The sequence below is a fragment of the Indicator indicator genome, chromosome 4, assembly GCF_027791375.1.
Source record: "Indicator indicator isolate 239-I01 chromosome 4, UM_Iind_1.1, whole genome shotgun sequence".
Taxonomy (NCBI): Eukaryota; Metazoa; Chordata; class Aves; order Piciformes; family Indicatoridae; genus Indicator; species Indicator indicator.
The window spans coordinates 24,698,011-24,721,303 of record NC_072013.1 but is presented as its reverse complement, the minus strand read 5'-3'; the positions used below and the strand labels follow the sequence as shown (position 1 = coordinate 24,721,303).

Genomic DNA, 23,293 nt, shown 5'->3' with positions numbered 1-23,293 from the left:
ATTTTAGTTTTGAGGTGACCTTGACTCCACAAATCTACACAACAATTATAATACAGAACAGTTGATTGCTTTTGTGTTTGTGTGGCAATAGATGATGGACAAAATGAGCCTTCATACCTACTCTGATACTTTTTTTTTTTTTTTAAGAAAAACACAAAAATGTGGTATGATGTAAGAAAATGCTTAGGTTTATTTCTACTGTTCTAAATTAAAAATAAAACCTAAGTGTTTTACATTAAAAAACCCACATCAGAACTATGCAACTGAGGTCATCCAGTGGTGTTAGATTTATTTGGAGGATTCTGAGTAAGATTTACATTCATTTAATACTTGCTTAGCAACGATGTTATTTACAATTTACACTATTCTGAAACATGAGCTTTGTCTGAAACTAGTAAAACATAGGGGAATATTTTGTGAGGTTAAAAAGGCAGAGGAGACCTAGAGAGAATTTGTTCTTTGATCTGAGAGATAAGAGACCAGACTTGTACAGATGCTGAGCCCTTGGCTTCTACTAGAGATCTGTATACCCAGCATCTCAGTCTATCAGACCTGGAATAACTCTGAAATCTGGATGGCAGCCAACACAACACATTTTTATTTGAAGCTGTCTATGTTTTTAATTTTGTAATGATTTCCTCTATATGTATATTTTAAAAAAAATATCCTAAGCAGTTCTGTGAAATGCACACGCTTCTCATTGTCAGGGTGAGGGTACTGATTGTGGTGCTGAAAGAATTATGGCAAAGAAAGAGTTTCAGCTGAATTCTCCTGACATTCACAACCTTTGTCAAACAAATGAGCTCTGTGACTTAGATGCACATTCACATGGGTTAGTACACTCCATTTGGACAGGAGGATAAACATGGGCTCTGTTGTGAGAAATACATGTCAGAGAAAGATCAAGAAACTTATGTAAAGGTGAAAGTCAGATCAAGATAGTAATTAGTGTTGCAATACATTTATTTCTGCAAACAATGGGATTCTCAGCTTTGGGACGAGTCCTGCACATTCTTACAAAGACACCAGTGGAAGTCGCCATTTCAATTTCAGGTGAGCTTCTGTCTTCAGTGGAAATCAGCCACTCTCCAATAAAGCTTAAGACTTTTTCTTTTTTGGCATATGACACAATCAGGAGACTCACTGCACTTTACACAACCACCCTACTGCCTTTCAGATTAAGCTGCAAGTGAACCCATGAATTTGCAGGTGCTGGACATGAGGCACAGGCCAAGCCCCAGACCCTTCTGCTACAGGCTGAGGCCATCATTCTGGAGTGCTGGGAGGTGAATGTCAGACCCACAGCCGTGTCGGTTGCTGCTGCCCAGTGAACTCGGGGGCAGTTAATCACTTGCGTGACTCAGGGCATACTGGTCCTGGCACTACAAAGCCCTTATTTTTAGGATGGTGGATTATTACACCTGCTAGTGAATCCTCAACCAAGGTGTGATCCCTGGACAGCAACTGGCCATGTGCCTGTGTTGGTGTGTGATGGCACTACCACCTGTGCACAACCCTTGGTTGATAGGATGTCTTAAGTGGTTTTCCACATGTTTATACATGCTTAAAGACGCTACAATGGCCGCCCTTGCCAGTCTGCAGCCTCAGGAAAGCCCCAGTGACCCTGTCGCACCCCCTACTCCCCCACACCCCACAGCCTCCCCACAGTCAAGCAAAATGGCGGCAAGCCTGGGCCTGACCAGCGACAGGGTGCCCGTCCCACCCTCCTGCGCCTGGCCCAATGGAATGAATGGGCTATAAATAGCGGCCAATGGGGCGGTGGGTTGCGCTCTATATAAAAGAGGCGCGGCGGCAGCGCAAGGGCTTCACTCCGGCTAGGGCGGCAGTGGGTGTGGAGGTTTTTGCCTTGCCTGCGAAGCCCTTGGTAAGTCTCAGGGCTGCCGAAGCGTCCTGCGGCTTTTAAAATAGGATTTTGACATTTTGGGGGAGGTTTATGTACTTTTTTTTTTTTTTTTAAATTCTCCATCGTGTGAGATGGAACCCATTTGGCTGAGGAGCGGGAGCGGGTCCTTGGGTGCGGCGGGGGGCAGTGCGGGGCTGGGGGTGCTCGGCGCGCAGCTGGGGCGGGGGACGTGGCGCGGAGCTCCAGTGGGGCGCGGCGCAGGTGCTTAACTGAGCTTGCCTCAAGCTGGAGCGGGCCCCGCTCTAAAACCAGATTAACCCGGTATTTAGCAGGGTAGTTACATATGCTCGCCCCAGCCAGGTCCCCCGAGGGAGCCGTTTGTTGTATAATGGCTTGTTGGATGTTCCCCTTCGCTCTCAAGTCAGGGAACAGCTGGGGCTCCGCAGGCGTGGAGGGCGCCGGGCGGTGTTTCTCCTCGGGCTAGGGAGCGACGGGTCCCCCTCGCCCGGCAGCGGCGGGAGAAGGCGCGGCCGCTCACCTGCCGCCTGGACCGGGGTCCCGACGGGGCCGAGCCCGTTCCCCCGTTCCCCCCTGCCAGCCCCATGGCTGCCCGGCTGCTCCCCCCGCCCCAGAACCGCCGGCGGCGTCTGCCCGGCTTTGTCACGGCCGCTCTGCGCGGTCTTGGGCGCATCTCTTCACCCGGGCGGTGCCCCGGAGGAGTGAGGAGAGCCCCTGCCTTTGCGGCTGGGACGTTGAAGGTCGGGACGAGGCCGGTGAAGGTGAAGAACTTTTTTCCTTCTTCCTTCCCGGCTCTTGCGGAAGGTGGTGTAGCAACAAGGGTGCAAATGGCACGGGTGGAACAACAGCCAAGGTGACCTTGCCTGGGTGCCTGGCTTTCCCCCGGGCACTTCGGAGGCCTGCCAAGCCCCCAGTGATAGGCTTCCCCTCTTTCTCCCTTAGTGACTGCGGTAGGGTCAGACATGCCCTTCTCAAACAGCCACAACCTCCTGAAGATGAAGCACTCTGCTGCTGATGAGTACCCTGACCTGAGCACTCACAACAATCACATGGCCAAGGTGCTGACCCTGGACCTGTACAAGAAGTTGAGGGATAAACAGACTTCCAGTGGATTTACGCTGGATGATGTCATCCAGACTGGGGTTGACAACCCAGGTAACAGCCGGGGACCGTTAGATCTGCGTAATGATCTGTTCTCCCTCCTCACTGGAAGTGCTTCTTGACAATAGCATCCAAAGCTCTTGAGCTGCTGAGGGGCAAATCTCATAAAGCATTGAGAAATGGCTCTAAGCACATGACTGTGTTAAAAGAGGCCTTATTCTATCAAGCTGTGTTCCTTGTTGTGATCTGACATATCAATTCCCAGACACTTCAATTATGTAACTGCTCTGCTAAATACTTTCAATTTGAGAAAAAAAAAAAAAAGGCAACCCACAAATGCATTCTAATTATAACACAACCGGGGGAAAAAAAGTTGGCTTATCTGGCTGTTCTGGTCTATTCGTATTCCAAACTGGTTATGTGATGTTTCCTAGCACTTCTATGAAAAAAGGGGGAGCAGATGTATTTACATGTTAACATTACAGTATTTATTTTTACTCTAGCAATATCAAAATGGCCCAACTAAATAATCAGAGACTGCCTCCTGATGAGGAGTACCCGGACCTGAGCACCCACAACAACCACATGGCCAAAGTTCTAACCCTGGATTTATACAAGAAACTGAGAGACAGAGTCACGCCCAGTGGCTTCACCCTGGATGATGTCATTCAGACTGGGGTTGATAATCCTGGTAAAATGCATTGAGACTATTTTGTGTGAGCCAGCTGAAGTAACTGGTGCTTTTGAATATGGTGACTTGAAACTAATCTTGTGGAGGTGGTATTTGAGCAGACTACAGAAATGCAGAAGGAACAAAACAGCAAAGCATGCTTGCTTACAGCAAAGCATGACTGATTAGATGTAAAGTTCTATCTGGTGGTCTAAATTAGCTAGTGAAATTGGATGTGCTGTCCACTTGTCCTAAACCAAGCTTGACAAATGAGCATGGTTTAATGGCAACAGCTATGGGTTTCCATAGCACTGCATTTTACTAACTAAAGTGTAAAATGTAGGGTCTCTCCAAATATTTTAATGTAAGAATGTACTTCTAAGTGACTAGACTTACCCCTAAAGAACTTGCCTGGTTAGTGCTGTGCTGGAATACAGCCAAAGATCACCCAAACTTAGCTCTTCTGACTTTATTACCACTCCAGGCCATCCCTTCATAATGACAGTAGGATGCGTAGCTGGTGATGAAGAATCCTATGATGTGTTTAAGGAACTCTTTGATCCAGTTATTGAAGACAGACATGGTGGCTACAAACCAACTGATGAGCACAAGACTGACCTGAATGCTGATAACCTGCAGGTATAAACTTTGATCAATTACTGGTACCTACTGGTCTGAGCAGAACTGGATAAAGTTGTGAGGAACTGCCTAAACTGCTCAGTCTCTGTCCCCCTCACTTTTTACCAGCACAGGTCCACAAGCTGTGTCCAGTGCAGTCAGACTTAAGAGCTTGGTAAAACCGAGCAGCTGGCACGCAGCAGGAGCTTGCTTCATGTGCTGTTGTAGCATAGGTCATGCCAAAGACATTCAACATATATTTCCTTGGACTAGGCTGCAGTAGTCAAGCTAAAAAGAACTGTTTTAGGAGTTGATTGGCCAGCATAGGTTGTCTTGAACATATGGCTTACAGTAGTGAATAGTTCTCATTTGCAAGAGTAAACATGTAGTAAAACAAACTTGCCTTGTGCTGACACCTCTAGATTGCAGCTCTAAAGGGGTAATAGAAGCCCAGACTGCAGTCTGAAATGGACATAGCCTTAGCCTCAAAACAAGGGTTTGTGTTACATGGATACTTGAGCTAATGCTGAAGAAAATAGTCCTACTGGCTTACAGGCCTACTAGTAATTATCTCAGGTCTAAAGGTGCATGTTTCAATGCATGGGAGCTACATGTATTTAGGGTGGGTATCTTGGTAACAGAGTTGTATTCACTGGTTTCCTAATCTTGCAGGGAGGTGATGACCTGGATCCCAATTACGTGCTGAGTTCCCGTGTCAGAACTGGTAGAAGCATCCGTGGATACTGCCTTCCCCCACACTGCAGTCGTGGAGAGAGGCGGGCTATTGAAAAGCTCTCTGTCGAAGGTAAAGTGACAGCTGGGAGGGTGCATTGAGGAAACCGCTTAATTCCTTTGCACAAGGTGTTCTTTGCAGTTGGAAAATGGAGGCAGTTGGCAAAAGCTGCCTTCCTCAAGACTCAGTCTGAACATGGAGCCTTCCCTGAAAAAGGTTCATTATTTTACAGCTGTCTCAGCATTGCAGTCTATAGCTGAGAGCAAGAGCACATGTCAGAGGGAAGTTGGGCTGCATTAAGTTGACCTTTGCTGATCTTGAAATCTGCTTTCTGTGTGTGGGGAAAGAGGCTGGTTCATTAAGACTCAAACCTGACATGTAGTAGGTATGTAGCAACTTCAGGGCTTGAGTCATGGCTGCAGTATTTTGTGGCTGCCCTTAATTGACTTTCATTAATGTTCAAGTTGCTTAGAGGTGTAGTCTTGTTCTGGATGTGCAGTTGACTAGAATAAAGCCCAGTTTTCAATCGGATTTTTCAGCTGCAGGTTTTTTTTCTATTGCCTCTCACCTCCATTAAGTGAGAGGAGAGGAAACACTTCAGGTACATTTTTGGTGCAACTACACTGTCTTCAGAAACTCTCAAGGTCAGGGTAACAGTCCTTGATTAGAATAATACTACTTACTATATTCATGACCTTGATTTTCCTTGGAAGAAAGCACTCCACTTCTACCGTTAAGCAGCAGCAAAGATCCTATATTATAAAGGAACAAAGGCTACTTGTGTAAGTCTGGACGGTGCAGATAAGTCATCTGATACTGCCTGTGTCCTGTAATGCTGCAAAGGCATTGCCATTGCAGATGAAAGTAAGGGAGGAGCCAATCCCCAGTAGATCAAATGATGCCATACTTTGTATGTGGTCTTTAAAATGCTGAGAAAGTTTAGTATCTTGGATCCCAACCTAGAAGTGACTCTCTTTCAGCTCTGGGTAGTCTGGAAGGTGATCTCAAGGGGAAGTACTATGCTCTGAGGAACATGACTGATGCAGAGCAGCAGCAGCTGATTGATGATCACTTCCTGTTTGACAAGCCAGTTTCTCCTCTGCTGTTGGCATCTGGGATGGCACGAGATTGGCCTGATGCCAGGGGTATCTGGTGAGTATGCCTGGGAAGGGAGGAGTTATACAAAGTCTCTGAAAAATATTGCAGTTGTAGGTCATACTTTAGGGCAAAAGGGCAGTTTCTGAACTCATATTACTGAATCTAATGAGAAACTTAAGTGGTATCTTCTGGGGAAGTTGTATCTAAACCAGCAGAATTTGGACAAGTGTTGCTATGCACCACACAGGGCTGGTAGGAACAAGCCAGCTTGGCTAGCCGGTAACCAGAGCTTACCCATTCAGCACAGACAATTGAATGAGCTTATGAAAGTAAATCACTTCTAATGCAGTAGATGTGCCACTACATTCAGCTCTTGTCTGAACAGCTTAGAATAACTTGTAAGAAACCTTAGTGTTAGCTTTCATCAGACTGGATGCTTTCTCTCTCATCATTTCTGCTTGCAGAAACTCACTGATGTTGGGCTAGTATGGCTTTACCTGTTCTAGAGTTAAGATTTCCTCCCCTGCCTTAGAGGCTCGGTGACATGAGTTGACTGGTGGGAGAGGTCTGGAAAGGAAGGACTCTGCTTGTCAGACGTAGGTCACCTGCATAAAACTGCATCTCAGGAGCTTCTGCAGCATAATTAATTTGCTCCCTTGTAAGCCAATGGCTAGGTTTTTATCAGCTGGAATGCTCCAATCTTATTACTGCAGGTGCCTTATTACAGCCCAGAGGAAGCATGCTTTTTCTGTAGGTCACCTTTAAGATTGCATCATCTACCTGCAGATTGCCAGCACAAGATAGTGCTGTCATCTGAGCATGACTAATCTACAAACTTGAAGTTTGAAGTGTTGTCTGCATAAATAACTTTCCTCATTCTAGTTAATTTTTGATCCTAATCAAGCTGAGAAATGAATCAGTGTAATAAATACTGACAATAGTACTTGCTGCCAGCTGTAAGCTAGGGCAGGAGGGGACCACTGGTGTCCAGAGGGTCTTAGAGCATCTCTGAAGAGCCCAAATCTAAAATTAATAGTGAAAACTCAACTTAGTTCCCCGATAAGGGGGAAAATATGTAGTTTGACAGAATTGGACGAAATTCTCATTGAAGGTTTTGTTATACACTGTCAGCATGGTGCTGTTATAAACATCACTGTACAAGGCTGCTGCAAAGCCTATACTGATCATCCCTGTGCAGCACGGCTGGATTTTAGAGTTTGATATTGTAAGACTGGCTAATGTCATGTTATTACTCTTTCTGACCTTCTTAGATAAAGGGCAATTCAGAGTACCTCTTGACTATAGCAGGGTAAAAAGTACTAGCTTAACTCTGTCAGGTCCTGCATGGATAGAAGGAGTAAGATGAATGTCTTTGAAGAAGCAACTGAGCCTTCTGAATAAAACCTACAGTGGTGATAATTTGGTGCTGTTGCAGTTATCTTGAAAATGTCAGGTGGGATGAATAAGTTGTTTGCCTTGCTTCCTAGGCACAATGATAACAAGACCTTTCTTGTCTGGATCAATGAGGAAGATCACCTTAGAGTTATTTCCATGCAGAAAGGCGGCAACATGAAGGAAGTATTTACCCGCTTCTGTACTGGGCTAACACAGGTAAATCAGTATTGCCTGAGCTGTAGGTGCAAATGGTTTGTGTTTGTCTGGTTAGAGCTGAGAATGCAAAGTCTTTAAGCCTCATCCAGAATCCTCTCTGGTGGTGCATCATAGCCTCGGTCTCAGAGAACATCCTGATGGAAGTCCAGGGCTGTGAGGGCTCTGAAACACCTATTACATTGGCAAAGCGTTGTGATTATGAAATCTAAAATGTGTTCTCTGACGTGACACCCTTATCCAAATGTCTAAACTGTACTGAAAGGCTTTCTGTGTGATTTTATAAATCGAGCATTGAGATGCCCTGGGTGGGAGGAGAAATTGGTTGAATGTGGCAAAGCTGGACTGAAGTTTATAGACTTAAAGGTTTTTCAGCTTCAAGTTTTTATGTGAAATTGACCCCCACCAGGCTCTTCCCTAATACTAGCATATGTCATTAGGGCACATCTGTTGAATTAAGCTTCCCAACAGATAGTGACTTATTTCATAGTGTAGCTTAAACTTGGCCTGTCTCATTGCTAGAAGCAAGGTTAAGGCTTTAAAAGCTCCTTGTTGGTGGGCTTGGAAGGGGCTTAGTGACTGACTTTAGCTTCAAACTGTGGTGGCTGTTGCTATGTAACTGAAGCTGTAAATGAGTACTAATGGATGACCTACATCCTTCAGGGCAGAAAGCAAACTCTAAACATCCATTCTGTCTCTATTTATAGATAGAAACTCTCTTCAAGGCCAAAAACCATGAGTTCATGTGGAATTCACACTTGGGCTACATCCTGACCTGCCCATCCAACCTTGGAACGGGGCTCCGTGCTGGTGTGCATATCAAGCTACCAAACCTTGGGAAGCATGAGAAGTTTGGAGAAGTCCTCAAGAGGCTTCGGCTGCAGAAACGAGGCACAGGTGAGAAGTGATAGTGATGTCCTAGTCCAGGCTGCCCTGAGACATCTGCAGAAGCTTGACTACAGCCAGAGCCATGTCTTGGCCTGGCAGTGCCTGTCAGACTATCTGGAAAGATACCCTTGTAAGAGAAGGGAGAGAGCCCACCTTTAAAATCATATCTTGGAGTTGGGGATGCCACTGCTATGCTTAGACTTTACTGTATCTGGATATCTAGATACATCCTTTTGTGTGGTATTCTGAGCACCAGATAAGGTGGGCCTGGTGGCAGCTGCTCTTGTTATAAGCAGGCATAAGAATCCTGATTAACTTCTGCACAGGTTAGATGGTTTGTGGGTTAAAAGAATAAGGAGCTGGCCTAGTGGCATGCTCAGTTGCTTATGTTGGCAGTCATCTGTAGCTTTAGCTCCCTACATGTAGCAGTGAGGCAGCAGTGGCAGCTTATAGAGAGCATTCTTGCTGTGTTCCTACCTCAAGCTAGCGAGGGAAGAAAGGTAGACTCACCTGCTCTGTCAGTGGTCAGTGTACTAACTTCATTTTGTGCTCCAGGTGGTGTGGACACAGCTGCTGTTGGAGGAGTGTTTGATGTCTCCAATGCTGATCGTCTTGGTTTCTCTGAGGTGGAGCTGGTGCAGATGGTGGTGGATGGTGTGAAGCTGCTCATTGAAATGGAAAAACGCCTTGAAAAAGGCCAGTCTATTGATGACCTCATGCCAGCTCAGAAATAAAGCACTTTGTTCTCATGGTTCCTAACTTATTGGATGAATAATAAAAATGTCACTCCAGTTCAAATCCTTGGGGTCAGAGCCCACTTAGTTACACTGTAGAGAAGTCTTCCATCCATCTGTGTTAGAGTTTATTTTTTTGATGGTTGAGATGTTGCTGAAAATTAAATAAAGTATTGTTTTGGCCTGAGATGTCTTGAATGTGTTAAGTAAATGTCTTTGAGGTTTAAGTGACTTGATTTTCTTAGTTATGCTGGATGGGCTGCTTTGTTTGCTGGCACATTTTTGTCACTGCTGTTGCAGTTTACGTGAAGTCTGGTTAAAGCAGTGTGAAAAGGGAACCTTTAGCTTGGTTATAGTTGCTGTAAACTTGAGAACTAGTGCTAAGAGATGAGTCACTGCAAACATGCCCTGCCTCCAAGGCTTTGATTTGTACCTCTGCTCATGGCAGCTGTAAACTGTCATTATCCTAAGTAAAGCAAGCCAGGCTGACTCCTGAAAGGAAGGGCAGACAGATCTTGGTACAAAAGACTACTGTTTTCAGACAGGTCCTTCTGGGACTGCAGGGCAATGCTCTGAGATCATGCTTCAGCCCATAATAATAACCATCACTAAGCTAGTTTGTGGGGAGGAGAAAAATCACATCTTTAGAGATATGCAGAGAGTCTGTACAAATAGCTAATCTGCCTTTTGGGATTAAGGAGTGAGGTGAAATTTAATTTAAACCCATGCTTCTCTCTAGGTGATTTCAGCTCTGCTAGGGAAGAGATGGAGGCTATAAGCTGCCAGTTACAGGAAATTGTAGCCTGCTTCCACTTGACTCTTGGCCCATGCACCAGTTGTTCCATGAACCTGAAAACAAGCAGTATAGTCAATTGACACATACTAAGTAGTTGGTTTTTTTTTTTTTTTTTTATTCCAACTGAGTCTGGCTTGTGTGAGTATACAGTGTTGTATCAAGTAGGTCTGTTCTCCAGAATGGCTGTAGTCAGTGTACAGGTGCTTGCTGTGTGAAGGCATCATGCTATTAACCTACAAGTGAACATTTTCCAGAAATGTTGATAGCTATTGGAGCCTTTGTAACAACAGCTTTTGCAGCTCATTCAAGGTGGGAAGCAGATAGCACCTGCTCAGTAGCTCAACCTACTGCTAAAACCTGGCTTTTAAAGAGGGAGTGAGCTGAAAGGTTGATGCATAGCTTCACAGCATGCAGCTTTATATAGGTTTGTGTAGAAAACTGAAGCTTTCTTTTGTAAAGGCTGTGGTATTTCTAAGGCTGTGATTGCAGGCTGTCACTTAGCCAAAGTGATGACTCCAGTTTGGGTAAGATAATTAAATTTTGGTGAGGGAAAGGCTGAGTGAACATCTCAGATGAGATTATTTTTTTAAAATATATCTATGTGATTCAAATTTAACTGAGTTGGGGAGAGGAGATCATATGTAGGAGTTTTGTTCTGTGCTGGCTGATGTTCCTGTATTTGAGCTAATCAGCACAGGGATTTTTCTGTGTGAGGTTTGTGGGAGCAGGGAAGAGAACATGGTGCAAGAGACAACTGGTTGGTTCTGTGTATTCTTTAGATTCCCCCCTGCTGTGCTTCGTGTCTGTTCACAGACGCTTGGCAAATAGCTGATGCTGCATCGTGTAATCAGAGATTGTTCATTTAGTGGTGCCTCTCCTCAACACGATGTCATTATTGCACTCACAGCAATTATCTAATGGAAGGACGTGTCTGAAAACTTGTCTACTTTTTTTTCTAGCTATACCAGCTGGACTAATAAAAACATCTGTCTCTCTATGCATCTTGTTTCTCCTGTGTCCTTAGTCCATCAGAGCTGCCTCATCTCCTTGTCTCATTTTTAGCTTCTGGGTTCCCACACTCTGAGACAGAACCTGTAGCTGTCTAAAACATTATAGTCAAAGCAGCAAGCTAGTCTTTAATGCTTTCATCCAACTAGAAAATATTTCTTTTTAATTGGTTTTCTTTCCCACCCACCACCTTTGCTGTGTTCCCTCCGTCGCTGCCATGAGGAATAACGCAACTGTGCTTTCATTTCGGCTTCTACAAAGCAATTGAAAATAGTCCAGAGAATGAATGTCACAGCAAAAAGCTGGACACACAGACCTACCCCATCTGGGACATGGTAAAAACCTGTTATCAAGAGAGAAATTCAACCTCCCACCCCCTCACCCTAAAAGCTTTGGTTTGATACTCAGCATTACTCACCATCGCATCCTGGGTGCCTGTTGTGGGCCACTCAGGTACCAATGGCCATAGGAAGTAGGTCACAGGCAGCAGGCCCTTGCTTGTGCCTTGAATGCCTGAAATTTTGCTGGGCAGTAGCAAGCTGCTCTGGGTCAGGAGTGCCTTGGCCTTAAACTGAGGGAAGGAGAGGGAGGGTGTCAGTCACTGCTGTGTTTTATACAGGGGAACTGTAATTAGCCTTGCTGACAGAGCCACGTGTAGTCTTGGGAAGGTCGTGGGAAGTGGCATGGCCAGCAGAGCTTGCTGGAGGGGTGAGCACGTGCTCTGCATCACACCCAGCGGTGATGGCATCATTCCTCACCAAACCTGGAGCAGTGCACCAGCTCCTCTTTTGGCCTAAAAAGTGCTGATGATGGTTTGGTGCAGGCTAGGGGAGGGGAGAGGCCAGAACGCCCTTCGGGCCATGCAGGCTAAGCAGCCTAGATGTGTGCTTTACCATGTTTCAGATGAGATTTGGGAGCAGAGATGGTGGCTGCTATCCCCCTGCCAGGGAGAAGAGCTTAGTTTTGCCAGCTGTAATGCAGGCCTTGTGTTGTCCTCTTTCATGCCTTGCTCCCATAGGCTGTCATGCTGTCTGTCAGCTGCTGGCTTGCCACTCAATGTATGCACCTTTCTTGGAACATTTTCTAGGTGAATTTCTTTTTGTCTTTATCTTTTTCTTCTGCACATTTTTGCTTTCCTCAGGAGAGCAGCTGCCCAGCCCTGGCCTGTGTGCAATGCCCATGCCAGCAGCAACCAGCCCAGTCCCCTTCCCTTTCTGCACATTCTGGCACAGGCAGCCTGTTGCCTGCTGGGACCCCAAGGTTCTTATTCAGGAAGTCAAGCTGCCTGGGAAACCATTTGCCTCTCACATTATGCATTCTGGCAGTAGACTGTCCATAAATGGTCCTTACTCTACTTTCATGCCTTCTAGTGGAAAACGATTCATGGTCTTTCACCCACTTGTGGACTAAGCCACATGGAGGATAGTGGTAGAATCAGCATTATGACATCAACTCTGGGCACCTTCCCATGCTGTGGAACACTCCCAGGCCTGAGTGAAGCAGTCAAACTTCCTGCATTCCTCCTTGTGCCCAGAGCCAAGTGAAGGGACAGGGCAGCAGCTTCAGGAGGAGGTCCAGGTGCTCCAAGGAGGCTCCTCTTTTCTGGGACAAGGTGACCAAACAGTGTGACTCTCCATGAAAGCAAAGTGTGGAGCAAGGTGTTTTTAATCTGCTGGATGCCTAGTGAGAGCCCTGCTTAGTGTGGGGAAAGTTGCTACTGAGTCCTGCACTCTGCTGGGGGTCCTCAGTTGGCTTAGCCTGGTTCAGCTCAGCTCAGCCCCAGTCACAGCTGAGGCCAGGACAATGCTTTCCTCCAGTGTTTCTTTTTTGCCCAACATAATTAATCCATCATTAGGCCAAGAAGAAAAAGGAAGGTGCTGTTGCCTAATAAGCATCCATCTTGGAGGGAGGAGATTCAGGCTCCAGCCTGTCCTCAGATGATCCTTACCTTATTTTTGCACAACATGGAATAGGTTGAGCAGGAGTGTTACAAGGACTTTTTTTTTTGCTCCACCCACCCACTCACACACAAAAAAATGCAGTAGCGTAGTGGGCAGGGCCCTCTTCTGGGAATAGAGACAGCATCATGGCCTTTTCATCTCCTGTTTGCTTTGCTTTTTCCCCTGGGGAGCCAGCAGGCCAGCAGGTTCATTTCACTGCTCCATGTTCCTCTGGCTAGCCTGCTTTCTCACCTCTCCTAAAAACTGCAGTTACAAAGCTGGAAATAGCTGGGGTGAGCATTTGCTCACCACCCAGTGGAACAAAGCACTTCACAGTCCTGGGGCTTTGCTGGGTTTGTTTGTCCCCGGTGAAGGGGCAGTCAAGATCAGTGATGGAGGAGGGCACCCCACAGCCTAAGATGTTGAGGTGAGAGGCTAATCAGAATCAGGTGTCTTGCATTGCTTGACTCTCTTCCACTGTCTCTGACATGTTTCTTGTACAGACATTATGCAAGCTCCTGCCCAGCTCTATTTTGAGGCCCATCCCACTTGCCCTGGGTTCCCAAGCTCACAGCACCCCTGCCCCACTGTCTGTGAGCTGCCAGCTGCCGCATAGGAAAACCCAGGGGTGAAGGCTGCCTTTGGGCTGCAGAGCTGTTTGGATGTGGAAATACTGGTATCCCCTGCCTTTTGAAAGACCACCTCTTTTTTTGTCCAAATGCTGCACAGAGCCAGGTCGAGTGCACCAGGTGAGAAGCCATGTCCACTACATCTAGTAATTAAATTGTCAGTGTTGGCTCAGACTAGGACTGACAATTAATGGGGAAAATCTGCATTACCAGACAGAGTAAAAATAAACAGAGATACATCCAAACTTACCAAAGGTTTTTGTTTTCCTACTCCAGCCAGTGAGTAAGACTATGAGAAACCATACATACATATGTGTGTGTATGTATATTTTTATATATGCATATATATGTATATTTTAATGCATATGTGTGTCTATATATATGGATATAAAATGTCAAAGTGCAAAATGTCTCAAACATAACATCTGGGAAAACAGAGATAAAATGGGAATGTTTTGGGTTTTATTGAATGGCAAAAGCTTCATCTAAAAATATAGAATGGGCAACCTTGAACTTCATATGATGCATATCCAGAATAAAATCAGAAATGAAAGTTGATTTGACAGATACATGTCCAAGGCCCAGCTCTTTGTAAAGACCTCGGCTTCTCACTGTATTTAGAGCCAGGTGGGTGCGAGGTTTGGCCAATGGCTGATCAAGACTGGAAAATATCTAAACTAACTCACCTGTTCTTTAGCCTGTCCTGCTTTACTGGCCCAGCTGTTCTGGGACAAAGTTGGACCCAACCACAGCAACAAGAGGCAAACATTATGGTTTTAGGGCACTTGGTGGTGAAGTTATCTCAGGCAGGAAAACTGATGTTTCAGTAAGCTTGGGCCAGGCTGTGTCCACCCACAGAAACTGGCTGGCCTGCCTCCGTGACTGTGGTGAAATCCCTTGAATCATCACTAATCACCACTCTGACAACGTTCCCAGGCTGCTGGGCACAGTGTGCCTGCAATTACAGAGAAGCTAGCAGAGCTGTCCTGTGCTGGCAGTGATAATCCAGAGGAATACACTGGGAGTAAGTGACTGAACATCTCCAGATAAACATCAGAGGAGAGATCTCCAGTGGGGATGGACACCAGGAGAGTCATGGGACCACACTCCCCAACAAGTGGGCTGACCTCAGCAAAGGGCATTGGGATACCATTGTATCAGATTGCTGCTGCAAGAGCTGTCAAGCTGGGACTTGTCCACGGAGCAACGGCTCCAGACATACTTGTGGAAATGTGTGTGAGAAAATGATTGTGATGGACAGGAATGCTCATGGCCCCAGAGCATCAGCTGCTTACCACAGGAGAGTGATGGCTTTTTTTTTTTTTTTTTTTTTTTAAGCCATGTTTTTAAGGCAAAATGTCATTGAGCATTTTGAGGGTGTTCTTTCCCCTGGAGATAGATTGCCTTCTGCCTCTGGGACATCCCCTCTGGCCTCCTGCTGGGCCAAGGAGACAGGCTGCTGCCAGCACCACTTCCTTTCCTCTTTCAGATGGGTGGTATGGGGAGCTCTCTGCTGCCATGAAAGGGTGTCTGGTGGGGTACCAGAAGTGCCTTTCACCTACCTAAAGGGTGGAAAGGGCCATAAAAAACACAGTTTAGCTATTTCTCACTGCTGAAAGCCTCAGGAGTGGCTTGAGGATTTTTTTGCAGCTATCCTGAAGGCCAGAGCAGAGCAGAAGAGGGACTGCAAAGCCAGGCGTTCATGGACACATGTGCAACCACCACAGTGCACCCTGCTGCCTCCAGTGCTCAGCCTCAACGCTCCCAAGGCGCTGTGGCCACATCCTGATTCTGCCCATGGTTCTTCAGAGGCTGATCCCTGGCCCAAATTGTCTCTCACGGCATCCTAGAAGGACCATAAAAGGACCCCCACAGAACTCTCGTGAAGTCCCATCCCAGCAGCTGATGGTAAGTGCAGGGGAAAGCTGCACCTTCCCACTGGAGTGATGTCCCAAAGGACTGTGTCCTGGCCAACACTCCTAGCCACTGGTGACCACACAGACTGGTTCTCAGTGAAAGGCACCTCCTGAGTCCATTAACATGGAAGAGAGTCAGACTGAGAGATAGCAGGGGTTGCACCAGTCAGCCCTCTGTAGAGCTTTGTGACAAGTTCACTAATGTAGCAGCTGCTGTGTATCACACCTTGCATCTGAGTATCTCTCACCCTTGAGCAGTAGCTAAACTGCCCACCAGTTACCTCACTGAAGTGCTTTTCACTTATTCATGCTCTGAGATGCTATGAAGAGTGCAGGACTGAGGACTCATCAAGGAGAAAGGCAGAGCTAACCCCACACCTAGCAAGTGACAACATGACCAACTCAAAGCCATAAGCTACATGGTTTTTGCTACTTGATAGTTTGGCCTTTTGGGAGGTATTTTCTTTTGGATGTTTTTTTAATTTGCAATGAATGTTGTGGTTTGCAAAGAGACTTGCAAGCAGGACAGAGACCATGCAGCTTAGCATGGAAGGAGCTGCCTGCCTCAAGTTGTGGGTAGCAGCCCGTGTCACTGCTGAGGTGAAACAACATGATGAGGACAACCTCAGTAGGGGACAGAGAAGGTCTGTCTCTGCTGCGTGCTGCAGGGTGGCTGGTCTCTGAGCATGTCAGAGGGAGAGAGTCTCTGTGGCAGCACAGTGCTCTGCCTTTATTCATGTCCCTTGCTTCCTGGCTGTAATGTAAATTTTGGACAAACTCAGGCTCCAGCACCAGTGGGGAATTGTCAGTCTGGCCCCAGCCGCTGACCCTGAGGCATCCAGCCTCTTCTCCCACTGCAGATGCTGCAGATGCTCAGCAGCATTTCGTGCTGGTGGTCACCTCTGCCCTCTCACAGGCCTGTTTTGTGGTGCAGCCCTGGGCTCACCTGAGTAAGAGCATCAATGCCCAATGCCAGGACCCACTGTCAATAAGATGCCATGTGCCTTTCCTCTCTTTGGGGGGTACCAGGATGTCTCCAGAGGCTGACCACCCCTTCCAACAATCCTCTTCTGCTCCCCTCAAAGTGCTGTGGAACTGATTTGAGTGTCCCTGGTGCTTGGGCATGACACCCATGAACACCTGATTGGGAAGACCTTTACATCTAATACAAACCAGCTTCAAAAGCAGGAAAAATTGTATTTCATTTTTCCTCATAAGGAATAAAGGATTGAGCAGTATTTATGAGAAATGACAGCAAGCAGTGGGTCAGATGGAGCCCATGAAGAAGCAAATGACAGCAGGTGGCCAGTGCATCTTTTCCAAATACTTTATATAGTCAGTGTCAAAGCCAGCAATGACATGTCTTGGTATTTAGCCTACATGGCATTACAGCCATTACTTTCCTGGGGTACCTGTACACTGCCCTCTCATAATCATTTCCATTCTTTTATCATTGATGTGGCCATGTGTTGAGGTTTTTCATACAACTTAGCTCAAGAACCACCAAGAACAACTTCTCTTGTGAGCCAGTATCTTGCATAGAGTTTGTTTAAATTCCTCACTGACATGCCTTTCAGCTCAGTTTATTCACTTCCAGTTAAAGCCAGCCCTGAGCAGGGACCACCAAAAATCACATATTATATTGCCTAAAAGGGATTTGGAATAAACACAACAAGAAGATTTAGAGAAACAGTGAAATACATTTATAAACCCAAGAGCTACTTGATACTGAATGGGCATGTGAGCTGTTACTAAGATTCATAAAACTAAGAAGTATGGGAAAACAATTTTAAGGTACTAAAAAGCATATTCCAGTGGATATAACTACATTTCAATATCTGAAAGGGACCTGCAAAAAAAGGCTGGGGAAGAACTGTTTAGAAGGGCTTGTAGCAACAGGACAAGGGGCAATGGTTTTAAATTGGAGCAGGGTAGATTCACGTCATAAGGAGGAAGTTCTTTACAATGAGAGTGGTAAAATACCGGAACAGGCTGCTCAGGGATGTGGTCGAGGCCCTGGCCCTGGAGACATTCAAGATCAGACTTGATGTGGCCCTGGGCAGCCTGATCTAGTTGGAGGTGTCCCTGCTGACTGCAGGGTGTTGGACAAGATGACCTCTGAGGGTCCCTTCCAACCTGGTGCACTCTGTGAACCTCAGTACCAGTGAGAGGGCAAAGAGTTCTTTGTTTGCCAGCACCCTCAGCCCCATGACACTCTCAAACACAAACATCACCATTAAGCCTTTATTAACCCTCTCTTCTGGTTTTTGTGCAGGTCATTTAGCATTACTTCAGACTGAGCTTAGGCGAAAATGTAATATGCCAACCACTAATCTTTCAACTTGGCACATAATTCTCCATTTGCTGTTTCTCAACATGTTCTTTCTTGTCCTCCCACCCCACTGAGAAGAACCCTGGAGTGCCAGCAGAGGTGATTGTGGACAGCAGCAGTAAGCTGTCCACAACAGCAAGCCCATACTTATGCCGACATCTAGGACACTGTGGCTGTGGATGAGAGGCTGCAGCTACCAAATGAGCTGTTGTAGGAGGTATTTGGGGATCTGGCAGTGAGCCTCTCAGAAAGGTAACCTGTAGTGAGGGACTATTCTCAAGGCACACTGAGACTGTGGGAAAATCAGACAAGAAAAGTATATACTTATATATTTATTTTAAGCAACAGCACTTAACACTCAGCATGAAGCTAAAGCATATTTTAGAAGGGGTTGAAAGCTTGGCAGTATTTTATTCCTTTTCTAAGAAAGAGAAAAACTCTGCCACACCCTGGGGGACACACATACCATGCTAACCCAGGAGGAGGACACATCCTGAGCTGGGCTTTGAGGGTATCAACAACAACAAACCACCAGAATCTGGCTTGGGATAGAAAACAAGCTCTTCAGCTTATACCAGTCTTGATGCTGAGTACTTCACATTTGTATGGTGTTGCATTTAGCAAAGCATCATGCAGGCTTTTACCCAGCCCTTGGAGAGCATCATTGTCCCCATTTCACAGAGGGGAAGAAGCAGTTTTCCCAAGGCTGGGATTGGGGTCACCCAAGCAGCTCATGGACATGGTCTTCTGCCTTCCTGCTTACCCTCTATGGAGGTGAGGGTTAACCTTCTTTTTCTCCAGATGGAATATAGAAAAAAAAATAAATTGAAAAAATAATCCTGGCTTGAGATGTAGGATCCTCCCTTAGCTGTGTGTCTCTCACATACAAACTCACAGTCCTGTGTGAGGATTCCAACTGAGTATTTTTGTCCCAACTAGCTGGACTTTATTTATGCCCTTTTTAGTCTGTTCCTTCCTCAAGAGTAAAAAAAAAAACACTTCAGCAACAAAAGTAAAAATAAAGAACAAAGGTCTCAAGAGAGCTCAACCTTTCCTCTCCCTGCTGCCTTTCCTGCAGAAATAGAAAATTCCTGAAGATTTCTGGGGGGGGGGGGGGAGTGGAAAAGACTGTAAAAAGCACGCTAGCAGAGGTGAAGAGCCTTGTGGTCCACTCACAACTGGATACCCTGGTCCCCACCACAGATAACCTCCCACCATTGTGGTGAGTACACAAAAAGGGACATCACCTTTTAAACCAGCTCAGGGTAGCCCCTTGTGCCAACTCAAGTGCTGGCATCAATAAAGCCCTGTAATAGATGTTCCTGATTCCTGGTCTGCAACCCTCCCAGCTCCTTGTTTTGGGTGCTGGGCTTTGTCCTGACAATTTTGCCATTTTAGGGTGTGGGACTCCTTGTCCCCCACACCCTAGCGTTCTTGTGGTGGCAGGATGTGGCTTTGCTGCCCCACAAAGGCTCACAGGGCTTGGGAGGCAGCAGGAGTAGTTGCAGAGATTGAGGACCACAGTGAAGGTGCCCCAAAAAGAAAAGAGGGTAAAACCAGGGAAGAGTCAGGGAGAAATCTCCTTAAGGGGTAAAAAAAGGGATGGAAAGCCAAGACCAGAGTGGGGCTGCTCTGGCAGGATTCGTTCCCTCGTTCTCATGGAAACAGGAGCAATGCCCTCCAGCTTGGCTGTTTGTTCAGCTTATTTTTAAAAGCAGCTCCTCTTTACGCTGGTGAGTGCTTGAGCAGACCCCTTCCTGAGGACTCCCCCTGACAGGACCCCAGAGTGGCCTTCAAGGAGCAAGGCAATATTGTGAGGCCCAGGAGGGAGAGCTGCCCCTTCACTGGGCAAGTGCTATCTAATCAGGGGGATAGTGGGAGCCCCATAAATGGCAGCACCAGCAAACCGCAGCCCCCTATACCAAGAGGGCTCTGACAAGTGGCTGGTAACGCCCATATCCGCTGTAGGTCAAAGTCACATTCAGCAGAGGCCAGGAGCCCAGGCTGGTGTCTTTCGACTTCTCTCTATGCTGAGCAGGGGAGGAATATTCTAAATAAAAAAATCTCCTTTGGCCCAAGCACAGAAAGCAGCCACCTTTTGAGTAGTCGGGTCGAGCAAGACACTTCCAAATCAGGGCATCCCGGTCTTCCCGTGGCCCTCACGCTGCCTGTGTGTGAGCTCTGAATGGGGAATGCTCTTTTCTTCCAGTGCTAGAAATGGGTGCCCATCTGTTCCTATTAAAGGATATTGTTTGATCTCCAGCTGGGCTGATGTTTGTGCAGACTGGAAGCTGCAGCCCAGCAGAAATCCTTGGCAAGTAGCATGAGGACCTTGGGTCTGCTCAGGGACGCTCATTTTTTTGCGAACAGCGTGGCTCCAAAACACAACAGGGTGGTGCTGTTACAGCCAGGGGTGCATGCAGCAGAGCTGACAGGTCCCAGGAACTGAGCTGCCATCCCACTGCTCAGGTGGTACTTCCATGGGGCAGCTCCCCACCAGTGGGGGCTTGCAAGACCTGCAGGTCTAAGTGATTCTTTGTGGCCTGAACATCACACTGCAGGTGACAAGAATGCAGCCCAGGAAAGGAGGACTTCCACCAGCCTCTTGACATCCTGCAGGACAATCTCAGCCATGGGGAGTGGACAGGTCAGTTGAATCATAGACTCAACAAGGTTGGAAGAGACCTCCAAGATCACTTGAACATCCACCAGATGTGAGAAGCTGGTAGCAGGGGACTGCACTGCTTGCAGAAAGGAAGGCTGTGTCACATGAGAGTGTCTCCCACTGGGACCCCAGTACCCAGCTGATTTTGGATCAGGTTCAGGGACACCACTGGCCATGAATGAATGGTGCCAGCAGGCAAGGTACAGCCATTCACTGTCCAGGAATTGGTTATTCCGAGCTGTATTGCTCTCCAAATCCAAGTTGACTTCACAGCAGCAGGCTGCAGACAGGTCTCCACTCACCTTTGGAGCTCTATTTCTAGACCATCCATCTGCAGGCCAGAAACCCAGGGCCATCACAAGCTGCTGCATTTTGAGGCTGACCTGTTTTAAACCACGGATTGTCTCTACTGACCACCAAGATGAAAAGGGACAAACCTGACATGATATTTCCTGCAAAGCATTTAGGGTTTCTGCTGATACGTTCACCCCACTGAGGCTCAGCCTATCCCAGATGTTCACAAAAGTTACTGCTGAAGTTGTCTGGGAGCAGTGAGAAAGGCAAAGAGCTCCCTTGCTTTTTGCTGTGTGCACACCCAGACTTCAACCTTTGCCTTTAGGTCAGGCACAGAGAGGTTTGTTCACCAGCACAATGAGCCACCTCTGCTCCCCTCCTGTCTTCTCCTCAGAGTCCCCAAAGGCAAGGAGGGCACAGGCTCATCACAGCAGCAGATGACTTTTCCCACGGAAACAGATGCCTGCTCCAGCTGACGTGCTGTCTTTGTGTTGAGCTCAATCCCACCTATTCTGATTGTCACTGTTGTTATTATTTCCATAACTGTTTTTCCTCCAGACTTCCGTCACGTTCCTGCTCCAGGAACACATTACTTCAACCTGGGGCTCAGAGGCTTTTCAAAAGGCATTGGAGAAACCTGTCTTTCCTGGTAACAAGTGCTCCTTCCCTTAGATCCCCTGGGGACATAGTTTGCAGCACAGCACATGTGAGGGGGAGCTGCCCAAGAGAGCAGGACCATAGCTGTGGCCATGGCAGGAGGCACAGCCTGTCAGCAGCCAACCTGGGAACTGCTTGGACTAGGGCAGGAGGGAAAATGGAGATGCATCAAACCGAAGTGTGGCTTTGCTTCTTCTCTGCCAAAGGATAAAACTTTGCTTGAATTCAAGCATATGATAGTCTACACAACAGCCATCAGTTGAGGTTTTTCTGGATTCTGCAGGCTAAGAGGTTCACAAAAGAGCTTGCTGTTTCCTTCAACAGTGGTGAGGGGGTCACAGCTAGCCTTCCAGGGAGATTTCAGCATACATCCTTCAGCTTCCACCCAGGGATGTACACAGGATATATCTGGTCCAGCTAACACAGATGGCCATGCTTTGGCCATAGCACAGGCTGTCAGTGAGAAGGACAGTCCTTTCCAGCACTGTTTCAAACAGACACCAGCTCCTTACAGTGAAGGTTCAAGAGACTTTCTGACTCCCCAGAGACATCACTGGCTACCATCTGTCCAGAACTCACTGCGAGTATTAATGAACTCCAGAAAGGACAGCAGCAGCTTGTACACAGTACAAATAACCACGGGGTTAATGCATTGTGTCTCCTAGCTCTTTGCTGAGCTGCATGACTATAACACAAACTTGAAGGTCCTCCTGACAGTGAACTTTCTTTTCTCTTTGAAATTTCAGCAAAGTTCTCACAATGCAGTGAAAAAGTATTGCTTTACTTCCCTGAGAAGAAAATTTGGGACCTTCTCAAACTACTCTTCTTACATCTACCAAGAGAAAGCTTTTGTTGTCCTACATGTCAGCCTACCCACCCGTGGTAGCCAGAAAGAGATCCAACCTGAGACTTGGGAAAGTCTGACTCCTACTCTTCCTGCCTTGTGACAGACACTTGCACAAGCTGCACCACTCCCCATGTGTGAGGCTAGGACCTTCACTTCCTCTTTTGCGCAGAGACTGGCCTGGCCAGAAGGTCCTTCTGAGGGGTGGCCAGAAGATGAGCATCCAGGCAATCAAAGGGGAAGTAATTTTAACAACTAGACAAGAAACCAGAGCTAGGAAGTGTCCTAGCCCCATCCCAGCCTGGATTCAGGCCAGAATACAGAAATGAAACCAGCCAAGATAGAGAGACTTTTTGCTACGATTAGGCAGCAGTTGCTCTTTACCCTCCAGCTCATCACTGTGCAGGGGTGGGACCCATCTCTGCCAGCTACAGCCCCTGTGCTGTGGAGTAAGATGGCAGCAGACCATGGTGCTCTTTTGTGGAATATCAAAGTAGAGAAATATGTGTTGGTGGGTGATCTTATTTCTTGCAGGTACTTCCCCGGATATTACCCTTGCTGTGGGCAGGCGGTGGTGGCAAGTGCTAGTGACTGTGCATTGGTTGTATGTGGATGGTCTAGCACTAGACAGGAAGGAAGAACAAGAAGTGACTGTCCTAAAAACTGATGCAACCCTCCTAGAAGGAGAGTGCTGAGGAAGGGAGCTGCTGATGCTACTCCATTTTGAAATCCATTGAACTATTCTACCCATTTCAAAATAGAATAGAAGCAGAAAGAGATCATTCCAGCATTTCCTCTTCTGGGCTTGGCTTCACTTCTACTCAGCCTCCTGCTTCAGGAGATGGCCTAGTTAAGGACCCTGTCACCCACCAAGACAGAT

At 46.9% G+C, this 23,293-nt stretch overlaps 1 protein-coding gene across 2 annotated transcripts; it reads left to right on the top strand.

Annotated features, from left to right (window-relative positions):
• Positions 1-1,850: 1,850 nt before the first annotated feature.
• On the top strand, positions 1,851-9,508 carry CKB (creatine kinase B). 2 transcript variants are annotated; one of them, XM_054400089.1, is made up of 8 exons: positions 1,851-1,885; positions 2,825-3,037; positions 4,138-4,292; positions 4,944-5,076; positions 5,985-6,156; positions 7,590-7,713; positions 8,418-8,607; positions 9,154-9,508. In XM_054400089.1, exons 2-8 carry the CDS (start codon positions 2,845-2,847, stop codon positions 9,330-9,332), a joined length of 1,146 nt encoding a protein of 381 aa, XP_054256064.1. In that variant the 5' UTR covers positions 1,851-1,885; positions 2,825-2,844; the 3' UTR covers positions 9,333-9,508. The 2 variants fall into 2 exon arrangements, with proteins under 2 accessions (XP_054256064.1, XP_054256063.1); XM_054400088.1 differs by lacking the exon at positions 2,825-3,037 and adding an exon at positions 3,487-3,674 and having other exon boundaries at positions 1,862-1,885.
• Positions 9,509-23,293: the final 13,785 nt, after the last annotated feature.

Excerpts from the sequence above, each read along its gene's own strand:
- CKB (XM_054400089.1), top strand. The coding sequence starts at position 2,845 with ATGCCCTTCTCAAACAGCCACAACCTCCTGAAGATGAAGCACTCTGCT. Across the intron at positions 6,157-7,589 it reads CCTGATGCCAGGGGTATCTG|GCACAATGATAACAAGACCT; the intron begins GTGAGTATGCCT and ends CTTGCTTCCTAG. Across the intron at positions 7,714-8,417 it reads TCTGTACTGGGCTAACACAG|ATAGAAACTCTCTTCAAGGC; the intron begins GTAAATCAGTAT and ends CTCTATTTATAG.